The following is a 15,701-nucleotide window of genomic DNA, read 5'->3' as shown; positions in this document are numbered from 1 at the left end:
TGTAAGGGAAAGAAAGACTATTTAACTGAACCAACAAACTAAAACAAGGTATCAGAATATTTAGTTGCACAGCACTCACAGAGCAAGATTCATCCATTTACTCCTATGTTTACAGTGTATTAGATTTCCTCAGCTTTGTCTTTTATTACTTTTGTCTTCTCTTTCTGTTTTCACTGTGACTAAACATGCTGAGATACTTGTTTTTGTATGATTAGATGGTTTCAGGTTTAGCTATTAATCCATGTGACAGTGTAGAAAATCTTGGATGATTGTAATGGAGTAGTAAATCCCAAGAATTCAAAAACGCTTTTCTGGACACCCAAATTGAGCAATGTAAACCGCTACTTTAAAGTGCAGGAATACCAGGAAAACTTACTCAGGTTTTTGTTGTTCCTCTGAGAACTGCTGTAGCATTATCAGTACAAAGCCTCCTCCTTTCTCAAAGAGCTTAGCCCTCAGCTGAAGTTAAACTGAGCTCCAAGAGCTGAGTGGGAAAATAAAGAAATAAGGCACTGGCCTTTTTATGGTGCAAAGTTGAACTCTTCTAAGTCAGTCTTTTTAAACCTCCCTTTAAAAAAAAATATAAATTAAAAGACTGTTCCTGTCCTTGGTGAGTAAAATCAAATTCTGGTTTAATTGTTTCATGCTGTTTTTGGGGATTTACTGTTGCTCTGTGTTGGTTGGTTTGATTCACTTGCCTTTTTCCTTAAAGCAGAGTTTGTCTAGTGTTCAATTTGTGATATCAAGACAACTCATTTATGTTGTTTTGCCTCTATAGTTTTGATTCTGTCATGGATTATTTTTATGATCAGGTACTAAGTGATAAACTCAAGTTAAAGGTTACCTCAGGAGTATCTGCTGTTACATTTATATGTCACTTTTATATTTATATATGTTACATTTATATTTATATGTCTGCGGTGCCCTCCTTTGCTTTAAGAGTATGACACTATGAGTTGTTCTGGTTTTTATTTAAGGTTTATTTTTTAACTTCACACCATTTAAGTTTTGAAGTGACTTTAAGCCATTCATGGATTTTAGGTGTCACAAACAGCAGTGACAAAATTTGCTGTTTTATCTGTTGCTGGGGCAAAAGGAGATAGGAGTGCTATGCTGAAGCATCAGTGCTTTTCCTTCTTGGTTACCAGCATACTTTAATAAGCATTTCAGTGGGCCTGACTTTGAAAAGAGCAGGAGCTTGCTTTTCTGCCAAACTTTATCAAGTTTAACATGCGGTTTGACATATTGCAAATTGGATATGAGCATGCAGAACTGACTAGCTGGGTGCTAAGCAGGTCATTTGCCTGCGCAGGCCTGTTGATTACGGGAACATGGAACTGAAGGGCATTTTCCAGTAACCAAAGGGCAAATCCTGTCACAGACTGAACTGCCACCACTCTCTTGGCAATTGACATGGAATATTTACTCAGTGCTTTGCCGAACATGCACTTTTGTTTTAATCTCATTGTTACTGCATAGCGGTGGTACTATCTTTTTAATTTCATCCTTCCATTCTTTATTTGAATATGTTTCAGTTTTATGCCTTGTATTAGTTTCCAGTGGCTGACTAGCACAATTTTTCTACTGAGTTTCTTTGCTTCATCAGGAGGCTCTGACAGTTCTTCTGGATGCTAAGTGTTCCAAACTGACAGGCTGCCCATGTCATTTTAGCAACCTGACAGTCATCCTGGAGTCTCCTTGTTGCTTCTGTTCTTGTTCCTAATGTCTTTTTTCAGATGTTTACTCATTCAGTTAATTCTTCAGCCTTTTTCAAAGGTTTTTTCACTGTGTTGTGGATAAAATCTTGCAATTTTAATTTTAAAGAAAGTTAAGATCTGAAAAGTCAATCTGTGTGAGACCATGAATGTGTTAAAAGCAATCATTTGTGTTACTTCTTTCCTGAAGTGATTCTGCAAAGGTATTCTGAAAGGTATTATATTCTAAAATGTATACAAAATGATTCTACAGAGTCACTCTAAGAGAACTTCTTTAGACATGTCGGCTCCCTTTACAAATAATATCTGTTTATGAATTGCATTAGTGTTATATATTTATGCCTTGCATACAAGACAGTCTTTTTTTCCCAAAATCTACTGAATTTACTTGTAAGCTTCAAAATACAATTTTTATTTGTTTGTTTGTTTCACAAACTTCAGATTCACAGTGCTTCTCAGTTTGAAGGAACAACTTATAAGCTGCAGTACTTACATATAAGTAAGTGTTACTGCTGGATTTTTATACCGTTGTGTATTGTTAATGAGTGATCCTTGTTCATATTCCTTCTGGAGTATTTGCAGCAGGACATCCTGCACAAGTGATTCAGTGCAATTTTAACAGAGCAAAGATAGCACCTTTTTTTTTTCTTTCTAGAGTTGGCTTTTCTAAGAACTCAGTCTCTGATGCACCTCTTATTTTGATTTTAAATAGAGCATAAGCATGAGAATATACTTGTCCATTCATGCACATTCTTTTTTTCAAGAAACAATGCAATCCCTCTCAGATTTGCCAACTAGCTCCACCTTCTGGGGACTGGACATCCTTATTAACTGAGATTGAGAAGTTTGAGTGTGAGCAAGGAGTAGAAAATTATTTTGGAAAACTTACCCACACAAAGGTTGTCTTCTTTACTAGTGAGATGTGCAGCTCTCTATTCTATAATAATTTATATTTTTTCAGTTGCTAGGATAAAGTTTTCTACAAGCTTACAGTTTTTATTGTTACTAAAAAGCCAAATATGCATGTAAATAAAGCTCTGTATTCTTTGGGACATTGAGTACTCAGTAGGATTTATTTTTAATAAATTTAGTATGAATGTTCTTTAATAAAAAAAATGGCCTTGAGGATTTCAAATCTTTGAATTCCTTTTGTAATGCAACTATTACAGACAGAAATTACTTATGTTAGCAAATTAATAAGTTAGTATTCCAAACATGCAGTCTCCCCTCAAAAAATGTTGTGAGAAAATTATCTTAAAGCTACCACAAGGTATGTGCAAATTTGGAAAATTTTAATAGAAGGTGGTTATCAGTTGTTTACTGCCAACCTGGAAGGCTGCGTGGAAGAGAATCCACTTACATTTGTTCTGGGTCCGGTATTATTCAGTATTTTTATTACTGACTTGCCTTATGAAATATGGATGATGCTTATAAAATTTGCAGATGCTTAAAGCTGGGAGAGGCTTTAAGCACTGTGCGAGCAGGATTAGAATGGATCCTGATGAAAAGGAGCTCTGAAAAATTAGGATGCAGTTCAGCAAGGAGAAATACAAAGTTATATTCCTGAAGAAACAGAAATCCACAGTGCAGGTGCAGATGGATTGGTGAAGTAGCAGCTCAGTAAAAACAGATCTAAGTATTATGTGGCCTGTGGCCAGTATGTGACCCCCCTCTATTCATAAAATTAAAGAATGGTTTGGGTTGGAAAGCATCTCGTTCCAACCCATCTGGAGCACTTGGGCAGGGATACCTTCCACTAGACCTGATTGCTTAAAGCCTCATCCAGCCTGGCCTTGAACACTTCGAGGGATGGGGCATCCACGGCTCCTCTGGAGAACCTGTGTCAGCCCCTCACACCCTCACAGTGAAGAATTTTGTCCTAATATCCAATCTAAACCTACTCTCTTTCTGTTTGAATCCATTCCTCCTTCACCTATCTGTACATGCTCTTTTTTTATGAAAAGGGCTGTCAGAAATGCTCTTTAGCCCTACCCACATAACCTGAAATTGTAATAGCAGGTTCAAGAAGTGTGGTTAGTTCTAGGAATTCTGCTTTTTGTGCTCTGCTGTCAGAGTATTTGCCACATCCCTGGCTCTGTCTTTATCCAGCTCTCCTTTCCTACAGAAGAGGAATAGATGACTGTTTGCTGTACCTTCAAGTCTACTTTAAAATGGCCAAGTATAATCTTTTTCATTATTTGCTCAAGTAAGAAGCAGCCAACAAATTCTATTCTTACCACACACAGCCCTGCTTATTGCTTCAGTCTGCATTACATCTTTTGAGCTTGTTTTGCTGCTGTTGCTTTTCTAGACATATTTTTATTGGTTAAATTAACAAATGATTGTAATTTGACTTGAAAGGAGAGTTTAGATTGTCTGGTCCGTCTATGCTGACTTCCAGGACATCACACCTTTTTGTCTACCTTATTTCTAAACTCTTCTGTGTCTTTCAGTAGCCTCTGGTTGTTCTTTTGCTTTTATTCCCTAGAATAAACATCCCAGTTAGTCCTTGTTATTTTCTCCTCATGAAGAGGGGAAATCAAGTTGCTGCTCAGCCTTTTTCATCAGCTTAAGGAGATTAAACTCTAAATCTTGGTGGCTCTGCTCTGCAAGCTCTCCAATTTTCCAGCAGTCTCCTTAGAACGTGTACACCAGACCTTGACATACTGTGTGTCATCACTCTGTTAGTCAATGACATGTATAAAATCACCTCTTTTTGCCGGAGCTTGTACCTGGGGGTGGCTTATGATCTGTTTTGGCAGGATGACACTCACTTCGGAACTGCTGTTTTCCAGGGAGTGCTTCCTCAGTCTTAATCATGGTTAAGTATGTATGACTGTGTTAAAACACATGTTGTCTGACCACAAAGACAATGAAGGAGCTCAGGTTGTTCTCTGTGCCTGTCCTTCTTCTCTGTCCTTGTTCCCCTTTCCTGCTCCTTACTTTCTGCAATTTCTCTCAGCTTTCAAAGTTCTCTACAGTCTTCTTGGCTACAGTTTCATTAATTTATGTGTTTTTCTGGAGCTCTGCCAAATTGATTGGCAATGGCAGCTGCCTAAAGAACTTACTCAGTATTAACGAGTTTTCACTGGCCTGACTCAGAATGTTACCTGAAACAACATGCTGCTGTCTTGCACCTAATTACAACAGGTTTTAATTGTCATTGATTCTTAATTACACTAATCTACAGAAAATATGAGCTAATTATGGACTTCATTAAGTCGGTTGCATTCCCAACTTTTATATAGATTCTTCTAGAGTGTTGATTTCTCACATTTTAAACTGTACAATGAAACTGAGATGTAGTTTCTGAAGGAGAGGGATTTGTTTGTTTTTATTATTTGCTCAACTTAGGGGGTAGTCAAAGCCATATGCAACTACAATGCAGATCTAATTTAATTGAATCCTGAAAATTCAGGAACAGCTGGGATTGGGCAAGTTTGTGTAAGGTGTTCTGATTTTCCTCCATTCCTAGTTATCACTGTTTCATTTTTAATGTATTAAGAAATCACATTTTTCAAGCATTTCACTAGGGGTTTTTTTTCTGATATTCCGACCGTGTATTTTAACAGAGCAAAACATGTTTCAAAATAGTTCTACATCTCTCTGATAGAAATAGCTAAAAATGAGTTCAATATCTCTGAATAGGAAAAGAGAACAATATAGAGAGAAGTTTAAAAAAAAAAAAGGGAATATGATCTGAAGCTTATATTTTCACCCTGTACATTATGCATGTGATACTCTTCCAGATGCCTATTTGTTATTGTGTTTTGCCCTTCAGGACTCACTTTTTCTTAAATATATGGTTATTCTCCCTGGTTTTACATTTTTGATGCTACTTCATTTCTTACGTAGCCAGCTGTAAGTCCTGGAAAGAACAGGACTTCATCTTCACTGTATTTCTGAGCTAAATGAGGTTTTATGTGTCTCCTTCTATGCTCTGTGACAAATACAAGTTTTACAGAGATACTGGGACTGTTAAAAAAAGGCCATCGTTTGACAGTGCGGTTGGATTCAAGCCAGGGATTTAACCCCAGTCCCAGTGGTAAGATGGAGCCCTACTCACAAGAATGTTCTCCAGTGGCATTTCTGGTTCCACAATGGTATGGGGAGAGCTGCAGGGGTGTTTTAAAGGGAAGGGTGATCTAACACAGCCGCTGCAGCCATCCTTCCTCATGGAAAAGGGTTTTTCACTGCAAGTCTTCCACTTTGGAACAGATGACCTGTTTTGTTCTAGGTGACTGGTATGAACAGCTGTACCCGCTGGTGATTACCCTGAAGGACTGCATGGGAGAGGTGGTGACCAGGGCCAAGCAATCCATGGCGTTTGTCCTGCTGCAGGAACTTGCCTGTGGTTTGCCCCAGTGTTTGATGCTGACCCTAAGAAGAGACATCGTCTTTAGCCAAGCAGTAGGTTGTCTTGTGTCACTTACTTCCTTCTGTTGCCCTAATCATGAGCATACTGTTCATGCCAGTGTTTGTGGCTTCCTTTTTTCTTTGAGGTTTTTTTTTCCAATTTGATACAACTTTTTTGTTTATTTTCCATGATATTCACCTAAATATTTTATAATATGACAGGAAACTAAATAGTAAATAGCAATACTGTAGTACTTCTATCACTGTGTCAGAGAAGCAGGTCTGCAATGGACTGGAAAAGTTGCCTAGTCCCGCCTTTGCATAAAGAAAGATCCAGAAATCTATTTTTAGACTTCCTAGATTATATAGTTCTCAAGTCTAGCTTTGAATATGTCTTGCTGATATTCATAATCACAAAATAGGTAGGGTTAAGGGACCTCTGGAGATCATCCAGTCCAACGCCCCTGCCAAGGCAGGGGCACCTCGAGCAGGTGACACAGGAACACACCCAGCTGGGGTTAGAATGTCTCCAGAGAGGGAGACTCCAATACCTCCCTCCTTGGGCAGCCTTTTCCAGGGCTCTGCCACCCTCAGTGTAGAGAAATTCTTCACGTTGAGGTGGAACCTCTTGTGTTTTAGTTTATGGCCTTTGTTCCTCATCCTGTTGCTTGGGACCACTGAAAAGAGTCTGGCACATCCTCCTGGCACCCACTTTCGAGGTATTTATATGTATTAATGAGATACCCTTCAGTCTTCCCCAGACTGAACAGGCCCAGCTCCTGCAGTCTCTCCTCATAAGAGAGGTTCTCCAGACCCCTCGTTATCTTTGTGTCCCTCCTCTGCACCTTCTCCAGTAGCTCCTTGTCTTTGTTGTCCTCATGAGCCCAGAACTGAACAAAGCACTCCAGATGTGGCCTCACAGGGCACTGGCTAGGAAACATCCAAGCTAGGGAGTTTTTTTCCTCCTGGTCACCTTGGAAATAGAGAGCAGATTATTTGTTTTCAGTTTGTAGCAGTATTTTAACTGTTTAGACTATTAGCGTGTCTTCCCTTGGCAAATAACTGAAGCTCTTTACGTCTTCTCCTGTAGATCATGTTTTTTTCAGACAGATTTTCCTCTAAATATTTCACTTAATTTCTCCCTTAAGTTGTGTTGCAACTGCCAAGGAGATTTCAGTTGCATTAGATGTTGAAGCCCTTTCAAATCCATCATAATTCACAGTCTTGTGTGTTTAAAGGCTGACAAATGAGGTTCTGGTCTGATTTACATCAGTGTAAATAACACACAATGCTACAAAACAAATTAGGATTATGTAATAAAAATTAGGGGAATATTTCACTACTTTAAATACCAAAAAAAAAGCATCAATAATACATTATTATGAAATCATGTACATAGTCACTTAACAGTAGTATCTATGCTGTTTTCTCAAATATGTAGGAGTTACCTCTGTTGTATATAATGATAGCAAGCCTCATTTTAACTATTTGTCTTGTAACAGTACACCTCTTAATTGCATGTGTTTTAATTATCTTTACAGCTCGCTGGATTGGTCTGTGGATTTGTAATCAAATTGCACACAGGTTTACATGACCAAGGATTTTTACAGCAGCTTCACACTGTTGGATTGCTCGTGCAATATGAAGGACTCCTTAGTACATATAGTAAGTATTGCTCTTGGACAAAGTTCCTTATGTACCCAGCCCAGAAATTTCTTATTTGAACCCAGGAAGTTCTGATATGAACCTTTGGATTGTTTCCAGTAATTTGGCTTGTTGAATCAAATATTGTCCTTATGAGACAGTCGGCTTGCACAGAATTGCACAGCTGAAGTCATTTGGTACTGTGTTGTCAATTCTGCAGCAAAAATTATTAATCTGTTTCTGTCTGAGTTCCTCAGATAACGCAACCTGCTAATTGTTCCATGCAGACCTGACCCAAGATCCCAGGTTTCTAAAGTTAATCCAAACAACAGTTACTGCCTCTGTCAGCCTCAGCCCTGATCACCAGTGCTGATAATGTGAAGATAGCCTGAAAACTGTTTAATTCATAGTTTGTTACAGATGCCATTATTTGATAGGTATTAAAAAGAAATTTGGAGGGAGGAATTGCCTTATTTTTCAAACTTTGAACTACATCTATTGGAATCATTCCCCAAAGCAGAGATTTTGACCAAAGTAGAGGAATTTAGTATTTGTGCAGCTTTTTTATGCAGTTGCTCACTTGGAGATCGCTGTCTTCTCCATTTTGCATGGCACTTGTTGTTATTCTCAAAACCTTTGTCCTCCGTCAGCAGGGACAGCCTTTTAAACACTTTCAGAATAGACAAAAATAGCTTTTCTGAGGTTGTTCTATGCCTATATAAAGCAGGCTTGTTTTCAGAGTTCCTTAATACTCATAGTTACCCTTTAGACCACAGAATTGTCTGCAGTTCTAGAAATCAGTCTGGTTTTATGTAGGTTACTGTAATGTGGATTTAGAACTGTGATTTTTGGATGCACAGACTGGAAAATATAATCCTCAAATTGCTTTACTCTAACCTGTACAGCGACTGACCTGCCAAATCTGTTAATAATCTCTTTTTTCTTTTCATGTAGGTGAAGAAGCAGGCATGCTAGAAGACATGGCTGTGGGCATTTCAGATTTGCAGAAAGTAAAGTTTAAAGTAATTGAAGCCAAATCAGAAGATTTTTTGCCTATTATAACTGGAAGGCGGTAAGAATTTTGCTTCCTGAAGCCCAGAAAACAAAGCTACAGTTTTAAGCTGTAGCCCATGAAGCCCAACGAATGGTTGTCTTGTTGCTCAATTCTATTTTATGGAAAGTGCAGTAGTTTTACTTTTCAGAAGGTGAAGTAGTAGGGATTTTAAAGGCCAGTAAGCTCTGGATTTCTCTCCTGATAAAAAGCTGAAAGTTCCAGTTACTAGTACAAATTAATCAGAGCAATGTCTGTGTTGTGCAGAGCTGCTGGTGCATTATTCACACAGAGATACGGAATCCTAGACAGGTGACAAGGTCATTATTTACATATGTTGCCACTAACTGAGAACCTTTGGTTTTGAATGTCCAGAAATTGGATTTCAGTGTGAGAAATGAAACTGCAGTTCCAAGAGTTAGGCCTTGATTGTTTTTAAGATGGAAACCAAAAAACTCAAATGCTGTTTAGCATTCAAAAGTTAGTGGTCACTTTTAAAAAAGGAAGCCTTTTTTAGCTGCTGAAAATCACGCAGGACATAAACAATCTCTGAAATCCTTGCACAAAATCACTTATACTTTATGAACCTCATGTAGGTACTGCTGAATATCAGGACATAAACTGCAATACTCCATTAATTTTGGCTATTTAAGGGTTAACGGAATGAAATGGATTTTTCATCTTTATCGTTATTCTCGTCTGAAGCTCCAAATGATTTTACTTTTGCAGAAATCACTTCCTTAATAGTATCATTATGCTTAAGATGACTGTAAATTAAATTCAGCTAAAAGCAGCAACTTTTAGAAAATATATGTTTCCTCTGAAGGGGGCTTTCACCATGGATTTACTTAATTATTCTGGATGATTCACTCTCATTGTATGGGCTTTCTGAGAAAGGATTGAAATAAATAACGGGAAGGCTGGAGCATGATAGGCAACACATTGGGAATAATTAAGAATAATTATGATGTGTGGATAAAGCAGAAGAAATACATCCTTTGTAAATCACAGCAGTCAAAAATCCTGAGAAATCCAGCATCTACGTTTAATGGCTTCCTGCCATTGCATTACATTACACTGAGCTGTCACACCAGGAGGTCCTGGATTTGAAGGAGACCTGAGCTTTCAGCTGCCTCAGGTATTCTGGATCGATGGAGCGATCAGTGTTTAGGAAGAGCAGCTACAGCCCTTGATTGCTGTACTGTACTTACTGACAGATATTCAGTGGATGGTATAGGTATCAGAAAAAAATAAAATCTATAAGGCTTATGTGGAGGAGTCCCATTCCTCTTAGAGCTGCAATGGGACTGCTCCTATCAGACAGTATTGGAAGTCAACCATAAAAAGAGAAGGTGGTGTAAAAACTAGTTATTTTCTAATAATTGTTTAAGAAACCCTCAATTTTTAGATCAGTTGGGTTGTTATATGGTGTGGCTCAATAAATGAGACTAAAAGACTGTAGAAACACAAGACAGAAAATCACGCTACAAATTCTTATCTTGAAGAGTCAGCATACTCACTTGTAATTGTTTTTTCTAGGGAAGAGCTTAAGCCTGAGATTCTGTGTACACAAACAAATCAATCTGAAGTGTGTGGCACTGTCTAGCAGTACACTGACCTGCTGGTGTGGGTAGCTGACACCAGCCACCCAGGGGAGGTGAAGTTCTGTTCAGAAACTCACATTCTTTTTTTGAGGCCAAAATATGCACTTTTGGAGCATTCTTTGCAGAATCACACAATATTTTGAGTTGGAAGGGACCTACAAGCAGCATCAAGTCCAACTCCCGGCCCTGCACAGGACATCCCGAGAATCACACCTGGTGCCTGAGAGCTTTGTTCAAATGCTTCTTGAACTCTGTCGGGCTTCTGCTCTCATGAAACCTCCAGTACCTCCAGTACTGCGTGCCACTGTGGGACCACACATAGGAAAGTTGTGGAGCTGTTGGAGTCAGAAGTTACTGAAGATGATCGGAGGGCTGGAGCATTTCTTCTGGAGACAGGCTGAGAGACTTAGGGTTGTTCACCTTGGAGAAGACAAGGTTCCAGGGAGACCTTACAGAATCTTCCAGTACCAAATAGGGCTACAAGAGAGCTGGAGAACGACTTTTTACAAGGGCATGGAGAGACAGGGCAAGGGGGAATGGATTCAAACTGAAAGAGATTTTAGTTTAGATTTGATGTTAGGAGGAAATTTTTTGCCTGAGGAACTGAAACAGATTGCACTCTGAAGTTGTTGATGCCCCATCCCTGGAAGTGTTCATGACCAGGTTGGATGAGGCTCTGAGCAACATGGTCTAGTGGAAGGTGTCCCTGCCCGTGGCAGGGGAATTAAAATTAGATAATCATCAAGGTCCCTTCCAACCCAAACCATTCTATGATTGTGCACATGAACTTCGAGGTATCACAATGTCTTACACCGTGTTTTCAAGAAAGGCCAAAACTGGACTAGCACTTAAAGCCACACTGAAGTGACCTAAAATATTGCACTCAACTGAAAGAAGAGTTCGGTAAAGAACCTCCAAGCTAAGTGCAGTGAGTTGCACACGGTGACCATGTGCGCATGTTTTTTTTTTCTTTTACAAAGCTAAGTCCGTGTAAATGACTTGTTTTGGATTTACTGCAATGAGCTGAAGGTGAGTAATTTCAGCCAACTCAAAACAGCTGCAGGATCCATGACCCCCAGCCGTGTGGGGGGTACTTTTTAGAAGTGTTCTAACAGGAATACAAGTGTTTTCTATCTTTGTATGTGATGATAAAAAATATTAGAGAATACTGCAAAGAAAGTTAGAGTGGGATATCTGTAAGGAGTCCTCTTTAGACAAATCATATGCATTTAAATATTTAAGACCTAAATTTATACGTTTTCTTCTTAAGTAGATGAAGATTTATTATTTAGTCTCTTAAAACACATGCTTGCTTTCTCCCCTCTGTTTTCCTGAAAGGTCATTAAATGTTAAAAATTGTGTACCGATTTTTCCATCTCATTGGAAAATGTTGTACCCACCTAATCCATCTCCTGCCAAAATCACCAGAGAGCTCTGCACTGAATCTAGCCATAAAAGAGAGAAAGCATATGACAATAAAATATACTGCTATATTTCTTCTTCTTCTTTAAGTAGAATCATGGACCTATAAGATCTTTTGCAAAATTATGTCAAACAAGTCCACCAGATTTCAGTACTTTAAATTGTTTCTTTTTTTGCCTCCACTTAACTTCAGTACTATTCCTGGATTTTCTAGACAACTCTGTCATAGCTTTATAACCTTTTCCTTCCGTAATCAGGAATGCATTATTTTCATTGTGCAGTTGGTAACAGACTTTTTAAAGTTACCAAGGATTATCTCTAGAACTTCAAAAAGTGTTTCAAAAGGAAAAAAAAAAACCAAGAGGGAAAGTCTCAAATTGTTCTGATACTAATTTATCATGCCTAAAGATCAGCATTTCTCAGTGTTCTTTCACATGTAGAGATCTGTAGTGATTTTGGGAGTAGTGAAGCGTAACAATGCAGTGATTTGGTGGCATTTTTGTTCTGTAGCGTATGCTCTTTGAATTAGACTAAACCAACATTTCTTCTCAAGCTCATCAAAGCACTCCATCACAGGAGTGTTCAGGTAGCACTTGACAGCAGCCAGGAGGGCTGTCAGGCAGGCTGAGAATTATTGCTGCGATACAGAGGTCATGGGAACCACATTCTTTAATATCCATTTCTGTTTCTTTCACATGGGTGAATTAGTTAAACACAACACAAACTTACCTGGGAAGCAGAACTATTTTGTTTTTCCTCCCCCCTCCCTGGGAAATGTATTCTCTATTCAGGACTGATACTCCCTCAGTGGGGATCATCTGGCATTTGCTCAAAGATTGCACACCAGTTCTAACCTGTACCAAGCAGATGCTGCTGCCCTTGCTGAATGCAATTACCTTGCAGTCACAGGTCTGCACTGGATCCATTTTACTTTGCTCTCAGATATGAGAGCAGGGTAAACTTTAAACGTGACCACTGGCTCTTCCAAGTGGAACCTGTTTTTCCAAACACGTGAGCTGGTGCCAGTTGTCCCTCAAGCTTGCCAAAGAGCTACTGCAGAAAATGACCTTTTTCTTCAAGGTTTTCTGTCTTTTCTCATCCAAATTCTCTGTATGGGTAATCCAGATGGCATTTTTATTCTTTAGCAAGTACACGATTGAAGAGCTGGAGGAACTTCATGGCTATTTTAATAGGGAGAAACAATTATATATCCATCTTAAATTTATATACGAAGCCTGTGTGACTTCCTTGGACTGACTTCTGTAGGCAGGATAGATCTTCCTTCCCTCCTGTTGCTGTAATACCCCTTGTTGCTGGTGTGGTGTTCCAAGTCTTCTCTGCAGGAGCAAAAATTTCAGCCTCCATTATCAGTCAGCCCTCTCTGATTAAAATACCAGATCCTGGAAACAAATGGGCTTGCTTCTAGTCTGTTCTTTCTTCATTTAGATTGATTGCTCTAATAATGAAAAGAAAGCTTATAAAAGCTAAGGTAACGTCATCCCATTTTTTCTGTTGAGGGGTCAGGCATCAGTTCTCAAAGGCAGGTGAAATCCAACTTAGGGCTTCCATGTGATCAGAATTTGGCCTGGCAGCCAAAGTAGCACATTTTTCATAAAGTCAGACCAAATGCAAATATAAGCCCAGAATTGCTATGTCTCATATCCCTTCTCCTAAAACAGGATTTGTGTTTGTGTAATGAGCTCCAGTTATTATCTTCACAGAAACAATTTTGTTATTGGTGATGCTTTCTACCCCCAGGGAGAAAATCCAACCACTGAAGAAAATGCAAGTTTTACTTTGGGTTTTTGTGAAAGGTTTTTGCTTATATTACTTTTAGAGCGGATACCAGATCAAGTTGTGACTTTGGAAGTAAGTTTTTTTTTGTAACTCAGCAAGATGCATTTTAAGAGTTGAGGTATTCTTATTGATATTTTGGTAGCAGAGGACTTTTTTTGCTGCTTTCATCCCTAGTCCTATTTTCGCTTCAGTAAAGAAGTTAGTTTATAGTTATATACAGTTATACCTACCTTTCTTCATGTAGCTTGGTTATGCTCTTAAAACAAGCAAGCTGAATCATCCCTTTTTATGATTCAATTAAGGGAAAAAGGGAGAGATTTGTAAATCTACACATTCTCTATAATTCAAGAAGATTATTTTAAGCAAAACTATTAAGAACCCCGTCCTTATTCTTGTTTTTATTTTTCCTAGTGAGCATTACGTTATAGAGGTCCAGCTTCCAGCAAAGATGTTTGAGCTGCTGCCACAAGAGATTAAAGAAGGAAAGCTGCTTCACATGTATCCGGTGCTCTTTAATGTTGGAATCAATGAACAGCAAACACTGGCAGAGAGGTAAGCAAAAGTCATGTTTCATTTTCTGTCCAGGTACTCCATGCTGGAACAGGATATCTCTCAGGATTAAAAATAAATCTCTTTGTTATTTGCTCTTGGACCATCTCCCATTGACTCAGTGTGTATTTTAAAAGATATTAAAGGAAACAAACATTAGCTATGAAGCAATGCAGAACAATGAAAAAGTCCAGATGAAGATAGGACCGTAAGTAGAGCTTCGTTTCACAGAGTCGGTGCCACATTTCTCTTGGCTACAGATGCCAAGAAATAGAAAATGGATTTCTGTTTCACAGATGCTGAATTTTGTTTGTATGCAGTACTTTGAAATTCTCAAACAAGAGTGTGAAAATTCAATATTCTTATATTTTAGAGGTGGGCCTGAAGAGTCTGGACAAGTCATAAGCTAGAGAAATTTTCTCAGTTTTTTAGGGCTTTTTCCCAGGGTTGTGGAGTGGTTGTTAATAATAGGGAATGCATTAGTAGAATGTTTGTAGAAACGTGAAGGCTGATAAAGTTCTGATGTGTTATTGGTACTCCTCTGCAACAGATTTCTGGAAACTAATTAATTAGTATAATAATAGTCAAAGTTTCACCAACGTATTAATTTTCTCTTCCAAGGGAAGGGTATCTGTCGGTCATGTTAAATTACCATGTTTGTGCAGTGCTAAAACTGTGAGATCGAAGTCAAGATGTCAACACATACAGCTATTTTTTTAAAATTTCTTTTCTTTTAGCTGCTTTTATTAACAGAGCACCCAAAATACGTAATACTTATCTTTAGGTTGCATTCACTATAAGCCAAAAGCTTATTGCAAGAGTGTAACTGGAGTAATAGACAATGACAATCTAGAGATTGTGGCAATCCTTAACCTGGACAATGGGCAAGAAGTTAAGCACCACAGGAGTTTCACCTCCTGCTCTGTAGACAGCCAAGTAAAATCAGTTTTTTAAAGATCACTACTAAACAATGCCATCAGGTAGCTTTGTGAATGTTTATGGGAGACTTTTCCAAGTTGAGTGGTGATATGTGAGAAAACGTAGGCGGAAAATTGAGATGGGAAACATAGACTGAATCAAAAGACAGTAAAAACTGGCATTTTACTGGTGAAAGAGTTGTATAGTTGATTAGAGAGCCTGGGAACTTCTTGAAAATGAAAATAGGTTATTCTTGATGCCATAAAGAGGAAAGCGCTGAGAGCAGTGACATGGCTGAAGTCGTAATGTGCAAAACTAACAAAATCAGTCGTGATAGTTTTGAGTGGGACATCTTGTTTTCCTTTAAAATAAGATGTAAGGCATGATGTGGTAACCAAGAAGCAAGCTGGGGAGAGCTTACATGCATGGGATAGGCAGGAAGGACTGAGCATAACAAATGTTCTGAAGAAAAATTTGACAAGGTTTAGAAATACCCTCATTACCTGAGGACTTGTAGACAAGTTGGTATGAAGAGGTGCCTGGCGTGCAGGTGAAGTGGCAAGAAGTATTGTTCCCAGTGGTCATTCTGCATTGTGCACAAAGAAAACCATAAGAGGAAACGTAATACCCACATATCTATAAATA

At 38.6% G+C, this 15,701-nt stretch overlaps 1 protein-coding gene across 10 annotated transcripts in view; it reads left to right on the top strand.

The window, feature by feature from the left end:
* Nucleotides 1-15,701, top strand: part of INPP4B (inositol polyphosphate-4-phosphatase type II B) — a 293,798-nt gene that overhangs the window by 237,273 nt on the left and 40,824 nt on the right. For all 10 annotated transcript variants that reach the window (XM_066186440.1, XM_066186445.1, XM_066186446.1 and 7 more), the window contains 4 exons: nt 5,953-6,125; nt 7,613-7,736; nt 8,670-8,787; nt 14,001-14,141. In XM_066186440.1, coding sequence (XP_066042537.1) covers nt 5,953-6,125; nt 7,613-7,736; nt 8,670-8,787; nt 14,001-14,141 — 556 coding nt within the window. The remainder of the gene's footprint in view (nt 1-5,952; nt 6,126-7,612; nt 7,737-8,669; nt 8,788-14,000; nt 14,142-15,701) is intronic.

Source organism: Chamaea fasciata, unplaced genomic scaffold (assembly GCF_029207755.1).
Source record: "Chamaea fasciata isolate MVZ Bird 193981 ecotype frontalis unplaced genomic scaffold, bChaFas1.0.hap1 SCAF_6, whole genome shotgun sequence".
NCBI classification, from domain to species: Eukaryota; Metazoa; Chordata; class Aves; order Passeriformes; family Sylviidae; genus Chamaea; species Chamaea fasciata.
The sequence above is the reverse complement of the archived record's forward strand: the minus strand, read 5'-3'. Positions and strand labels throughout refer to the sequence as shown.